The 13,487-nt window shown below is 41.2% G+C and overlaps 1 protein-coding gene across 2 annotated transcripts in view; it reads left to right on the top strand.

Annotated features, from left to right (window-relative positions):
• The window catches only part of LOC109891498 (copine-5), a 203,127-nt gene that overhangs the window by 140,830 nt on the left and 48,810 nt on the right, over nt 1-13,487 (top strand). For both annotated transcript variants that reach the window (XM_031824730.1, XM_031824729.1), the window contains 2 exons: nt 189-292; nt 2,299-2,403. In XM_031824730.1, coding sequence (XP_031680590.1) covers nt 189-292; nt 2,299-2,403 — 209 coding nt within the window. The remainder of the gene's footprint in view (nt 1-188; nt 293-2,298; nt 2,404-13,487) is intronic.

The raw sequence follows: 13,487 nt of genomic DNA, 5'->3' as shown, positions 1-13,487 counted from the left end.
CTTTCATTTGACACAAACAGATGAGTGACTACAACAAACAGGGGAAAAAAGCACAAACAACAATATTAATCAACTGAATCATTAAGTTGAAATATTTTCTTTCTTGCTCTCTTTTCATTCTCTCTTTCTGCCCTTTCTTTCTCTCCCTCTCTTTCTCTCTCTTTCTCTCTCTCTCCTCACCCCCAAAGGACAGCGCAACGATGCAGTTCTGTGCCAACAAACTGGACAAGAAGGACTTCTTTGGCAAGTCAGATCCTTTCATGGTGTTCTACAGGAGCAACGAAGACGGAACGTAAGGCTCTGTGTTCTGTGATCCTGATCCTGTTAAAGGGATAGTTCACCCGAATTACAAAATTACATATTAGTTTCCTTACCATGTAAGCAGTCTATGAACAAGGTATGACAGCAACCCATGCTTTGGTTATGGTACCTATGTTAGCATTTTCATGCTTCATGTCCAAATCATCCAAAATATCAAAAAACGAATGTGTAACTCAATGATGTTACTAATAGAAAATGTGAATATGAAATGCAAAAATGCTAATAGGTACCATTGACTTGCATTGGATGTGTGCCACAAATACAAAAAAGTTAGCATTTGAATCAGTGGCCAGGTAAACAAAAACAAAACATGAATTGCTGTAGTACCTTGTCCATAGACTGCTTATAGGGTAAGGAAACCAATGTCATTGTGTAATTTCAGTGAACTATCCCTATAACATGAGGGGGGTATTAATAAAAATCACCTAATAGCAAGAACCACACCACCTAGTGGTCATAACAAGGTAATATGGACATAAAGGATGGGACATAAACATACCTTTAATGACAAAATTCTCTGAACACTGTTTTACATTTTTTGATTTTTTTTAACCAAAATTCACTGAGAATACATAACATAGGATGAAGAAACAATACTCCGAGCCGCAGCTCTGTACTGTATACTCTTTGTTGGGTTGGGATTGGGGTGGGGACTGGGAGGTCTGTGGGAGGCTTTTGACAATTTCTTTGGATTCCTCATGTCTTACTCATTATTAGAAAAAGCATTTCTTAGGTACTATATTTCTTGAATATTCCATGAATCCTATAAATTAAAATGTCCAATTTGGGTGCAATCAATTAGCTTAATTTCCCAGAAATCTAATTATATTCCAACAAAATAATGTTGCAGGAATGCTAATCTTATCAGTTTCTAAACCATTTCAGAACAATGTTGGGTGTCATGTCTTGCATTACCAATCACACTGGTTTACTGTATCTCTACAGTGTGACAAATTATGCAGTGGAGAATTGGTGCGGTGGAGAATGCAATTAGAGAGAACACACAGAAGGCAAACAGGTCTTTGTATAAATAAATTAAACACACACCAGCAGGACTGAGCCAAACCCACCAGGGACCATACAGCACCTCCCCATTCCTTAACAGGCTTCCAGCGTGTGTGTGTACGTGTGTATGTGTGTGTGTGTGCATGAGCCATACCCAGAGAGATTGCGCTATACAACACCCCCCAATCCCTTAACAGGCTACCAGAGTGCACTCTGTTGTCCCAGAGGCCTTTGCAGCGAGCGGTGTCAGACCATTTAAGGGCCACTGGTTTAGAGAGAGCCTGCACTTCTTAGCCCTTATCTTCATTCAGGCATTTCTTAAAGTGACAAGAGGGGATAGTGGCTAGCACAGATGTGCTAAAAGTGTCTGTGTAGGAGAGAGGAGAGGGACAAATTAGCGGGCGGCACGGCACACACACAAACACACATAGAAATGAGTACTTGGCGGATGCTGCTAAATGGACCGTGCTGTTCTAATGGCCAAAGGACCGAAGGCAACGAGGCAAGATGAAGTAAATCCCACAGCTCAGGATAACAGAGGGAACACACAATGTTGTGCAAATCTAGATCTGCTCAAGCAGAATTGTGGTGGGTGGACACACTGGGTTGGTGTGCAGTCCCCGTTAGGTAAGGCACTCAAGTATCAAAACAATATGCAAATTGTATCACACCTGTGTGAGGGAGGAGAGAGAGTCATTATAATAGTGAAGGCCAAAAACACACACCTTTGTTTGCACAGCGATGTCGGTAAACAAAGATTATACACGGACGCTATCATGAAGTTGCTGTTTTCAACACTATGAATTGTCTGTCTTTTAACCGGATACATTCTGTCCTTGTCTGTCTCTCCTCGCTTATCTTTCTCTTCCCCTCTGGTCTTCTCTTCTTGCCTATCTCCTTTCTTTACTCCTGCCCAACTCTCTCTGTTTTCTCCCCTCTCTCCTCTCTCTACCCCCTCACTCTCTCCTGCAGGTTTACTATCTGCCATAAGACAGAGGTGGTGAAAAATACATTGAATCCAGTTTGGCAGTCATTCACCATTCCAGTCAGAGCACTCTGCAATGGGGACTTTGACAGGTATAGAACTCGCCTCTCTCACTCCCTCTCGCCTCGCTCATCCCCTCTTACACCCTCACACCCTCTCATCCCACTGATCCTTCTCGCCCTCACTCTTCTTCACTGCCAGGCAATCTAGGCCTTCCATGCAGTGTGTACTGAACATGTTGGGAATGTTGATCTTTGTTTTAATTCCGAATGATTTGTAACCGTGGAAGTGGCCTCACTCATGCTTACAGAAAGCTAGGCACTTTATTGCTAGCGATTTGGCTGGAAAAGGCTAAAAGGTTCACTGAATATAATCAAATCAAAAAGGATTGCATTATATTTCAGGGGTCAGATTCTTATTAAATAGGTTATAGGCCTAAATGTTTTTTTTACCAAAGCAACAAAAATGTGACATGCTGAAAAAATGATGACAATTTGATTTCCTCCAAATCATTGATCAGTGATAATTTAGTAACATTGTGACTTTTATTAATCTAGATATACTGAACTACAAATGTATTAGGGATCATTGGACGGACTATGATGGAGTCACAGCACAAGTGTACGGCAAGGTATAATGTGTTGTCCTAATTTTCCACCTGTACCTTTAGATCTAGCCGGTGGGGACTTCTATAACATTTCCATAGACAAGCCACTGTAGACTATAATATTACCGTGGCCTATTATTTTCTAATCTGCAACTGAATTAGTCTATTCTTCACGTTACAAAAAAAAGTTTATAAAGCACTCAGCGGCTCAATAACTCTAGCCTCCACAGCACTGTCCAGAATGAACGCTGGGTGGTGGGATGGTCATCCAATACTGCTTCCAGCTCAGAATAAAATGGGCATTGGGTTTTCCCGTTGCCACTCCTGCTATTACAGTCCTTGGCCTTTCTGCGTGATGTTTACGTATATTTGATTTTGCACTGGCATTGAACATGGGAACGGCAGAACGTTTTTTTTTTCTCTCATTCGGGATGATATTCTATCTCTTCATAACTATATTTATTTCCATATGCGTCATCTAATGTCGATTGGACTGAGGCATCTAACCACAGTGCCAGTAGGTACAAGGTTTCTAATGAAGACCATTATCTTATTTCTGGCGGAATTTAAATAAATTTAAAAAAATTCAGTTAAGAACAAATTCTTATTTTCATTGATGGCCTAGGAACAGTGGTTTAACTGCTTTGTTCAGTGGTAGAACAACATATTCGTACCTTGTCAGCTCAGGGATTTGAACTTGCAACCTTTTTGATTACTAGTCCAATGCTCTAACCACTAGGCTACCCTGCCGCTCCATTAAAAACTGAATTAATAGAGGTATCTTTGCCCATAATTACCTCAACTGTCCGGTGTGATTTCTTTTCTTTTTAAATTAATTTCTTATTAACACTTTGTTCTAGCTAGCTATTTGTGTAGGTAGCTATCAAGTAAACGCAATGATACACCAAATGCATTTTGGGCAGAAAAAGTTCACGTCGATCCATGGAGGCAAAAAGGATAATGTCGGAGTATAATTCAATAAGGGAAAAGCTGCGAAATGGAGAGTTGAAAATAAAGAGTAAAAGTCATTTTTTGGGAAGGATTTGGTGAAGCGTTAACAGGGGATGATAGCAGTATTATGCACTATACACATTCGACAGTCACAAGAGCAGAACTTCAAATAGGCTCATGGCACGTCAAGGGAACGGTAGCCTATTGTTCAGATGGGTTAAATGAAACCTGAAATCTGGACACTGACTGTAGGTCTATAACCTTTCACAGCCTTAATATTAACTCCTGCAGAATGAAGCATTTCCTTGCAGTGAAATTATACACCAAATGTCGATGACGTGAAATAGGCAGAGTTTTTTTTTTTTGTCAATGTTTTGTAAGAGCCTCCTCGATGTTAGAGAACACTTGCCCCTCTCCTATTTGGATGCAAGCCATCCAAAACTTGGGCCTCACCCAGAATTTGTCAAAATTGTCAATGATCTCCAAATCCATCGAGGAACAGCAGGATTTAAGCCAGTAGTGTAGACCGAGGAGACGACTAAAGTCTGACATGCTTATACTCAGATATCAGAAACAGTGATCTACAAGAACCAACCACGATGTGAGACAAGCTTTGACAGTGACAGCCAGGTAATCGAGCTAGCCTGCTAATGTCAGCTCCAGGAGTTGGTAAAAACCCAGCCGAACACAGTGTAAAATGTATAAGTGTTTTTTTTTTAAGTATAAAACACAGTGGTGTGTCGCTACTCCAAATGTTCTGCTTCTTACTTCCTGGTCACTTTAACTTTGACAGGTAATTAACGTCTACAGTACATTTCTCTTAGCCATGTACACTATTATGTCCATAAAGGGTTGTGTTTGCGGATTGACAGTGATTAAAAGTTGAAATAAATTTCAAGAAGCAAAATGGCAGTCAACGAATTTTAAACCAAACGGAATCTTTACTCAAGTATTTATTTAACAACGACAGACTCTTAGGCTGAAATCAGTGTTTAAAGAGGAGGTCTGGTTATGATTTTTGCCCTGAATGGCCTGGTCTCGGGGATAAGCCGTTAGCCATAGTGTTAACAGTCAACATAATCTCATGGTAATCTTCACATGTCGTTCTGTCAGGGTCCACTTACCACTATAAAGCCCCCTGAAACAGTAAGCTGGAGACGATAGGCCCTAAGACCATTAGGACGTAAGATAGGCCCTATGACCACTTAAAGCTAGAATCCTTCATTAAAACAATGACAAAGCGGATACACCACTTCTGTTTAGGTAAAAAGCTGAGGAATAGGCCTGGAGAAATGTAACCACTCTAAAATTCATAGACAGAGCAATGGTTACATGGACTGTTCATCCATGATATCACACTTCTAATTGAGGCTATACAGTGTTTGTTAACATTTACATTGTTTGCAAACATTTGAGTAAAGCAAGCTTATATTTTGGGTTCTGATGGGGTATGACAGTTGAACTTAGCTCATGAGGCATATATAAGTTATATTCTTCAAGAATCAATGGGTATATATCATTAATTTAGAAGTTAAATGAACGTAGCAACTAAGGGAAAGGGGGATACCTACTCAGCTCTACAACTGAAATGTGTCTTCCGCATTTAACTCAACCCCTCTGAATCAGAGAGGTGTGGGTAGCTGCCTTAATGGGTTAACTGTCTTTTAATGGGTTAACTGTCTTGCTCAGGGGTAGAATGATAGATTTTTACCTTGTCAGCTCGGGGATTCGATCTAGAAACCTTTCGGTTACTGGCCCAACGCTCCAACCAAAAAGCAGCCAACAAGTGTTGGAAAAAGCATTCCAGGTGAAGCTGGTTGAGAGAATGCCAAGTGTGCAAAGCTGTCATCAAGGCAAAGGGTGGCTACTTTGAAGAATCTCAAAATATAAAATATGTTTTGATTTAACACTTTTTGGTTACTACATGAGTTCATGTGTTATTTCATAGTTTTGATGTCTTCACTATTATTCTACAATGTAGAAAATAGTAAAATCAAGAAAAACCTTTGAATGAGTAGGTGTGTCCAAACTTTTGACATACACTGTAAGTTTGATGTAACTTACTCTGTGGATGATGTCTGCTGAATGGATATACTGCAAAACAGACAAATATTTAAACTGCATACAGTACCTATGACAACCTATACCTGCACCTATGAAAACACACACACACAGGCCTACCTTGAGACCCCGGAGGATCTGGCATATGAGGAACTGAACGTGGTCGTCCGTCAGGTTCTGACACTTGACGATACTGTTGAGGTCCGCCCCCATCAGGTGGGTCACCAGGTACCTGCCAATCACAACCCAAAAAAAAGGAAAGACAGGCCCAATGCTCTAACCACTAGGCTGGATTCTAGCTTTAAGAGATGAGACGGGGATATAGCAAAATGCACTTCAGATATATGGCTTATGTAAGACATAAGAACAACAGAGAGAGAAGAGTTTAGATAGATAGAGAGGGAGGAAGACAGAAAGAAAGGGAGGGAGGAGGAGGACTTAAACATGGGTCGACTATAGAGAAAGAGAGGAAGAATAAGAAAGCGAGAGAGAAATGAGAAACTGGATTTTTTAAAGACCATACATGTTGGATGCTACTTTCTCTGTACAGGTCAAAGCAGGATTTCCCTATAGCCTCCTTCCCTGGCTTCTCTCGCACCCCCTTGCTCTCTCGTTCTCTCTCTCTCTCCTTCCCCCCTTTCTCTCTCTCTCTCTCTCTGCTCAGAAAAAGCTGAGTTGCTTAGCCTTCTGTGACAAATTACTACACCCAAATTCTGCAGGAATAAATCAAAATATCATTCCCAGGTTTTTCTCTGTGTCTAGATACAAATGTATTGTGGGTGCCCCAAAGGAGTGTGGGTAAACAGGTCGGGGTCACTGAGTGTCAGCCGACAAATCAAACATCAGACATAGTGAGGTCATCACCCTGTCAGAATCAATCAGACATGGGGGATTGAGATGTGTTACAGGAGAGCCTTTCCTAGAATGCCTCTCTGCCTCTCTCTAACACACAAACACACACAAAAACAAAAATACACACATGCACAAACACAGACACTTTAGCATGGACACACGTGCATGCACACACACATGCATACACACACACACACGAACACACATGCGCATACACACACACTCCGCCTCAGTGTGAGTGAAATAGGATCTGACAGGGGCAGACCTGGAAACACTACATGTGTCATGAGATATCACAAAGCCCAGAGCAGAGAACAGTCAACCGGTTACACACTGGGTTTGTGTGGGTGTGTGTGTGCACGCATGCATGTGTAGGTGGTATGTTCAGTATAATGTGTATGTTGTGTGGTTTATATCTCGTGGCTATGTTCATCTTATTTAGCATCAATCCATATCGTAAATGACAAGTACGAACAGGCTGTGATTTGTAGACAGAGAATCAGACACCACACAAACGACAGACTCATTTATGAATATAGCATGTAGATGTACCCTGTCCTCTCCTTGAGTGTCCTGGGAAGAGGGGGATGAGAGGAAAGGAGCGGAAATGGGGATGTGGTGAATTTTGTCAGTCCGGCCTACGCTGTCTATATGCTTCAGAGGACATTCCATCCCAGGACTGTCTTCCTCATTAGCATGGTAGTCTATATGAGTCTGTCCGAGTCAAAGCAACTATTTCTTCCCAGGCTGGGGAAGATCGCAAACAGAGCCACGAAATTAGGGCTGAAGTGGTGGTGTTGTTTTTCACAAGCGTAGCGGCTCATGTACTCATTCTTGTGATCTCTCGTGGGGTGTGTTTGGGTTATTAGTGAAGGAGACATATGCCTGTTTGAATCATCGTCTTAAATGATGTTAGGAACCCCACTTGTAAGATTGGTTTATTAGAGAGACAACGTGAGGGTTTTTAAAAGCATGATTTTGCTGGGAAGACATGACTCACTAGACAGCAACAGATGAAGACATCCTGTCTTGCGTTACTGTATGTTTGGTCTGGAGTACACTCATAGAAAAATAATCTAGAATCTAAAAGGATTCTTTGGCTGTCTCCATAGGAGAATACTTTGAATAACCCTTTTTGGTTCCACCTGGATCCCAAAAGGGTTCTACCTGAAACCAACCAGGGTTCTCCTAATGGGGATAGCCACAGAACCCTTTTGGAAGAAAAAAAATTATCCTGACCTGTTACTGCTTGGCGGACAGTCAAAGAGAGGATGATTGATAGGGCCTGCAGGGCATGGTGTCTTTCATGTTCCTCCCCAACATAACACGCGCATGCGCGCACACACACACACACGCGCGCGCGTAAGTGATGATGCACGAGAAGCCGGTGTTTGAAGGATATATTGGCACGGGTGTTGTTAGGCCCGAGACTAAGTCAATAATACATAATACATAAATTATTTATTCCAATGCTAATTGCTTACATGTTCAATTAAAAACGTGTCACAGGATTGTCGAGACTTGTCAAAACAACCATTACAAACCACATTCGTAAAGGACATTCGTAAAGGACATTCGTAGAGGACTTCGTCCATTTATATTATAGTACAGTGTTTTGTTTCGGGGCTGGTGACATAAAACACTTTCACTTCTGTGCTTTCTGAAAAGAAAAACATATCAAATCTGTTTTGGTTTTGTTTTAAATAGTTGTTCTTTTTCAATCCTAATTTTATTTTTTTACTTTTAAATAAAAACACTGGGTCAGCTGATTTAGGGAAAAGGAACTATTAACAAATTTATGTAGGATCTGAATCATCATCAACCAGTCGTTCGTTCTGAATGTTCCATTGTCATACTGGCTGGCAACGTTCTTATCCCTTGCTTGCTAGCTAGCCAACTACAGCTAACTTACAGACACGTCAAAAAGTGCAGCCAGAATAACAGAAAAGTAGCTGCATTGGCATTTGTTTAAGCTGTTTTCAAGTTACATTTTTTGGGATACATCCATAACAATGAGCTAATGAGGCGCAATTTCGCCTAGCATAGAAAATCTGCTCACTCGTCAGGACACTGTTCAGAGGAGCTAGCCAACAACACAGCTAACACAATCACTTCAAACTGAAGCTGGAAAGACAAGCTGCACTTTGTTTCGTTTGACCTTTTTTCAATTGACATTTCTTTGTATATACATCCATAAAAATTATGCAAGCTGATTCATGATTTCAACTGGCTGAGAAACGCTTCCTGCCTGTCTGTCTCGTTCCAACTCCCGACAAGTTCATTACTATGGGACAGCTGGAGAATGAATTTGAATATTCAAACAATGTTGCAAATGTCAGAGAGACAGACAGCAAGATTTATACAAATCTCCTCTGTTGAAAACGAAATGTTAGTCTAAAAGAAATGTGAGATAATGTCTAGCTGCTTTTTATAGTGGAGATCAATTTTATAAAGTGCCTGGCTGGGATGATGAGACAGTGGATTACGCATTCAGATTATACTGCCATCCAGGACCTCTATACCAGGCGGTGTCAGAGGAAGACCCTAAAAATTGTAAAAATCCACCCTAGTCATAGACTGTTCTCTTTGCTACCGCACGGAAAGCGATACCGGAGCACCAAGTCTAGGTCGAAAAGGCTTAACAGCTTCTACCCCCACGCCATAAGACTCCTGGAGAGCTAATCAAATGACTATTTACATTGTCTCCCCCCCACCCTCTTTTATGCTGCTGCTACTCTGTTTAGTATCTATGCATAGTCACTTTAACTCTACCTACATGTACATATTACCTCAATTACCTCGGCTAACCTGTGCCCCCGCACATTGACTCTGTACCGGTGCTCTTTAATTATTTGTTATTTTTTACTTTAACAGTCATTTTTCTTAAAACTGCATTGTTGGTTAAGGGCTTGTAAGTAAGAATTTCACTGTTGTATTCAGCGCATATGACAAATAAAATGTGTATATATATTTAGTCGGTGGTAACTTGTGGAATAGACACCTGTTGGAATGCCGTTTTAACCAATCAGCATTCAGGATTAGACTAACCCGTTGTATAAACACACACACACACACACACACTTCTTAGTTGATAGATCCTCTGGGGAAAAGGCTCACAACCCTGAAGATACTGCCACTACAGGTAGAAGAGAGGAGGGAGGGAGAGAGATGCAAGGGAGCGAGGGAGGAACGTAATATGTTAGATGTAGCCCTTTTTCTTAGCGGCAGAAAACATCTCTGATGTCTAACTTCATTTTATAGTGGGTTGATGTGGAAATGGGGAGAGAAGGCAGAGGAAGGGTGGGAAGGAGGAGGGAGAGAGAGAAAGACGGAGAGGGAAGTATTTTAGCTGTGCCACTTTTTGGCTCTGATGTCTCTTAGTTAGAACCTCAACTGTGATTAGTGGGGGCTGGGGGAGAAGGGGGAGAGGGGAGGAGGGGGAGAGGGGCGAGACGAGGAAAGGAGAGAGAAAGATTAAAAACGAGAGAAGGATGAAGCGATGCTTCTAAAGTGTTATAAGTCTGCAAAAAAACTCTCAACGGCATCGCGTTTGTCACCCCCATCATCGATTTGTCATCTGCTTTTGGGAAAATGTGACGGCAGGTATTTTTAACCTGAGCAAATTTGCATTCGCTGCGGTTTAGCTCAGAATTTTTCCTTCTCATAGATGTAAGTTGATCCTTCCTCGTTTGAAAATATCAGCAACAAGCCATAGGCTCTGATTCTACCGATACAATGTTTCTTGCAACGATGCCAGTGTGAAACTTTATCTCAGAGTTCCTAACAGTCAGAGATGAAAATGTATTCAAATACAGTGAAAATATATTTACATTTTTCAAATCCATTACACATGCTTGTGGAGAGTGTTGGATTAGATGTACAGTACCAGTCATGGGTCCAGACACACCTGCTCATTCCAGGGGTTTTGTTTATTTTGACTATTTCCTACATTGTAGAATAATAGTGAAGACTATGAAATAGTCAAAACTATGAAATAACACATATGGAATCATGGAGTAACCAAAAAAGTGTTCAACAAATCAAAATCGATTTTATATGTGAGATTCTTCAAGGTAGCCACCCTTTGCCTTGATGACAGCTTTGCACACTCTTGGCATCCTCTCAACCAGCTCCATGAATGCATTTTAGTTAACAGGTGTGCCTTGTTAAATGTTAATTTGTGGAATTTCTTTCCTTCTTAATGCATTTGAGCCAATCAGTTGTATTGTGGCAAGGTAGGGGTGGTATACAGAGGACAGCCCTATTTGGTAAAAGACCAAGTCCATATTATGGCAAGAACAGGTCAAATAAGCAAAGAGATACGACAGTCCGTCATTACTTTAAGACATGAAGGTCAGTCAATTCGGTAAATTTCAAGAACTTTGAAAGTTTCTTCAAATGCAGTCGCAAAAACCATCAAGCGTTATGATGAAACTAGCTCTCATAAAGACCGCCACAGGAAAGGAAGACCCAGAGTTACCTCTGCTGCAGAGGATAAGTTCATTAGTGTTAACTGCACCTCAGATACATCTCAACATCAACTGTTCAGAGGAGACTGCGTGAATCAGGCCTTCGTGGTCAAATAGCTGCAAAGAAACCACTACTAAAGGACACTTATAAGAAGAAGAGACTTACTTGGGCCAAGAAACACGAGCGATGGACATTAGACCAGTGGAAATCTGTCCTTTGGTCTGATGAGTCCAAATGAGATATTTTTGGTTCCTACCACCATGTCTGTGAGACACAGAGTAGGTGAACGGATGATCTCTGCATGTGTGGTTCCCAACGTGAAGCATGGAGGAGGTGTGGGGGTGCTTTGCTGGTGACACTGTCTGTGATTTATTTCGAATTCAAGGCACACTTAACCAGCATGGCTACCACAGCATTCTGCAGCGATACGCCATCCCATCTGGTTTGCGCTTAGTGGACAATGACCCAACAGAAGGGGTTTATAAATCAATTTTATTTGATCAGATACTGTATGTTGACAGGTAGATATTTCAGTGGACTGGATAAATCATCTGCAATGGGACTCATCTGGTTAAATAAAGCATGAATAAAATAAAATCCTCACGATTTGCCCCTTTCATAATCTGCTAGTTTATTATGAAAAATATAATCTCTTGTTTCCCCCTCTTTAATCTGATTATTACGTTGTTGTTTTTTCATAGGAACTGTGAATAATGAATGCTGCTGTTTTCTGTTTAGGAGTGAAATGGTAAAATCACCCAGCCTTGAAATTACACAGCATGGAGCTGTAGAGACGTGGCTTCCTGAGTGTTATTGTCAAGGAGGCTTGTTTGTTTATTAGGGGCTTGAAAAGCCTAACTAATGACCTTGTTGGTGAGGTGAGGCAGGGCCTTACAAAGACATTTGGAGGCCTTTATTTTCTGCAAAGTCACACTCACCCCACTGTAAGCAAGATTTTAGCCTACTGCTCAAAGAGCCGGCGAAGAGGGGTGGGCTATCAATTTATATTACGTAAATCAGCTAGCTAGCTAGTTAGCTATGCTGTTGAAACAATCTAACTGGTATTTGCCGATGATTGGCGTTTGTTCTGCTGCTGGCATCTTGCTTTTAGGCCCACTAAGAAACAGTCCCGTTGAAGCCTTTCATATGTTCCTGACTGTGAGATGACATATGCAACTTTAAAGGGAGCCACTGCTACACTACTGTTCGGCAGCGGTAGCTTCTGCCAGAAGGTCGAGTGCAGTGCCGCGCTCGTGTGAGGGCAGAATCTACAAGATTCAAAAATGAGAAATAATCTAGTTTGCAATTCATTTAAATAATAAGAGAGAAAATAGACTATGAGTGAAATAAAAATTGAATCGTAAAAAAAAAACACCAATCTGAAAGGGCACTTTTCTCATAGGAGGGTTAAAGGGCAGGTGCTTCGGCAACCTGATGTGCGTGTGTGTGGCTTAGTTGGTAGAGCATGGTGCTTGCAATGCCAGGGTTGTGGGTTTGATTCCCATGGGGACTAGATTGAAAAAAAAAAGTACAAATGTGTATGCTCTCACTACTGTAAGTTGCTCTGAATAATGTAAATGTTACTGCTCCCTTGCAGTCAAAAATTTGATTTCCTGTGTTTTATACAGTATATATTCACACACTATGAGTTTGGAATAATACATGAATGATTATGATAATGCCCTTTTAGCTGTTTGAAAATACCCGCTGAAATATCAGCCTGTTTTGGTGGGATGGTGTTTTGGCCTGCCCGGTGACATCACCAAACGACAAATTAGTTAATAGACCAATAAGAAAGAGAGTTCCAAACATCTCTGCCAAAAACAGCTAGTTTTCAGTTTTCCCCTCCCCACTCAGACCACTCCCAGACAGTCCTATCAAAATTCTTGCTTGAGAAATGTCTCTTTGCTAAGAAGCTATTTTTGTGTCTTTTTGACCATTTTAATTTAAAACAATCACAGTAAGGTTCATTCTTACCCGGACGTGATTTGATATTGAGATCAAAAACAGTTGCATTGGACCTTTAAGAAAAGGCTGTAGCGATCATTCCTCTCTGTCTTGTTTGCTGTTTGTTTAAAGCCGTGCAGAACAAACACACACACACACAATCACAACGCCTGCCTCAGGACATGTTCCTCTTTTCAGCTTTGACTGATGAGTCAATCCACAGCGGCAATCTTAAGCAGCTTGAACCCAATTACTCAGAATGTGTGTCTGTGTGCGTGCATTTGTGTT

This window comes from Oncorhynchus kisutch, linkage group LG5, assembly GCF_002021735.2.
Source record: "Oncorhynchus kisutch isolate 150728-3 linkage group LG5, Okis_V2, whole genome shotgun sequence".
Classification (NCBI taxonomy): domain Eukaryota; kingdom Metazoa; phylum Chordata; class Actinopteri; order Salmoniformes; family Salmonidae; genus Oncorhynchus; species Oncorhynchus kisutch.
The sequence above is the reverse complement of the archived record's forward strand: the minus strand, read 5'-3'. Positions and strand labels throughout refer to the sequence as shown.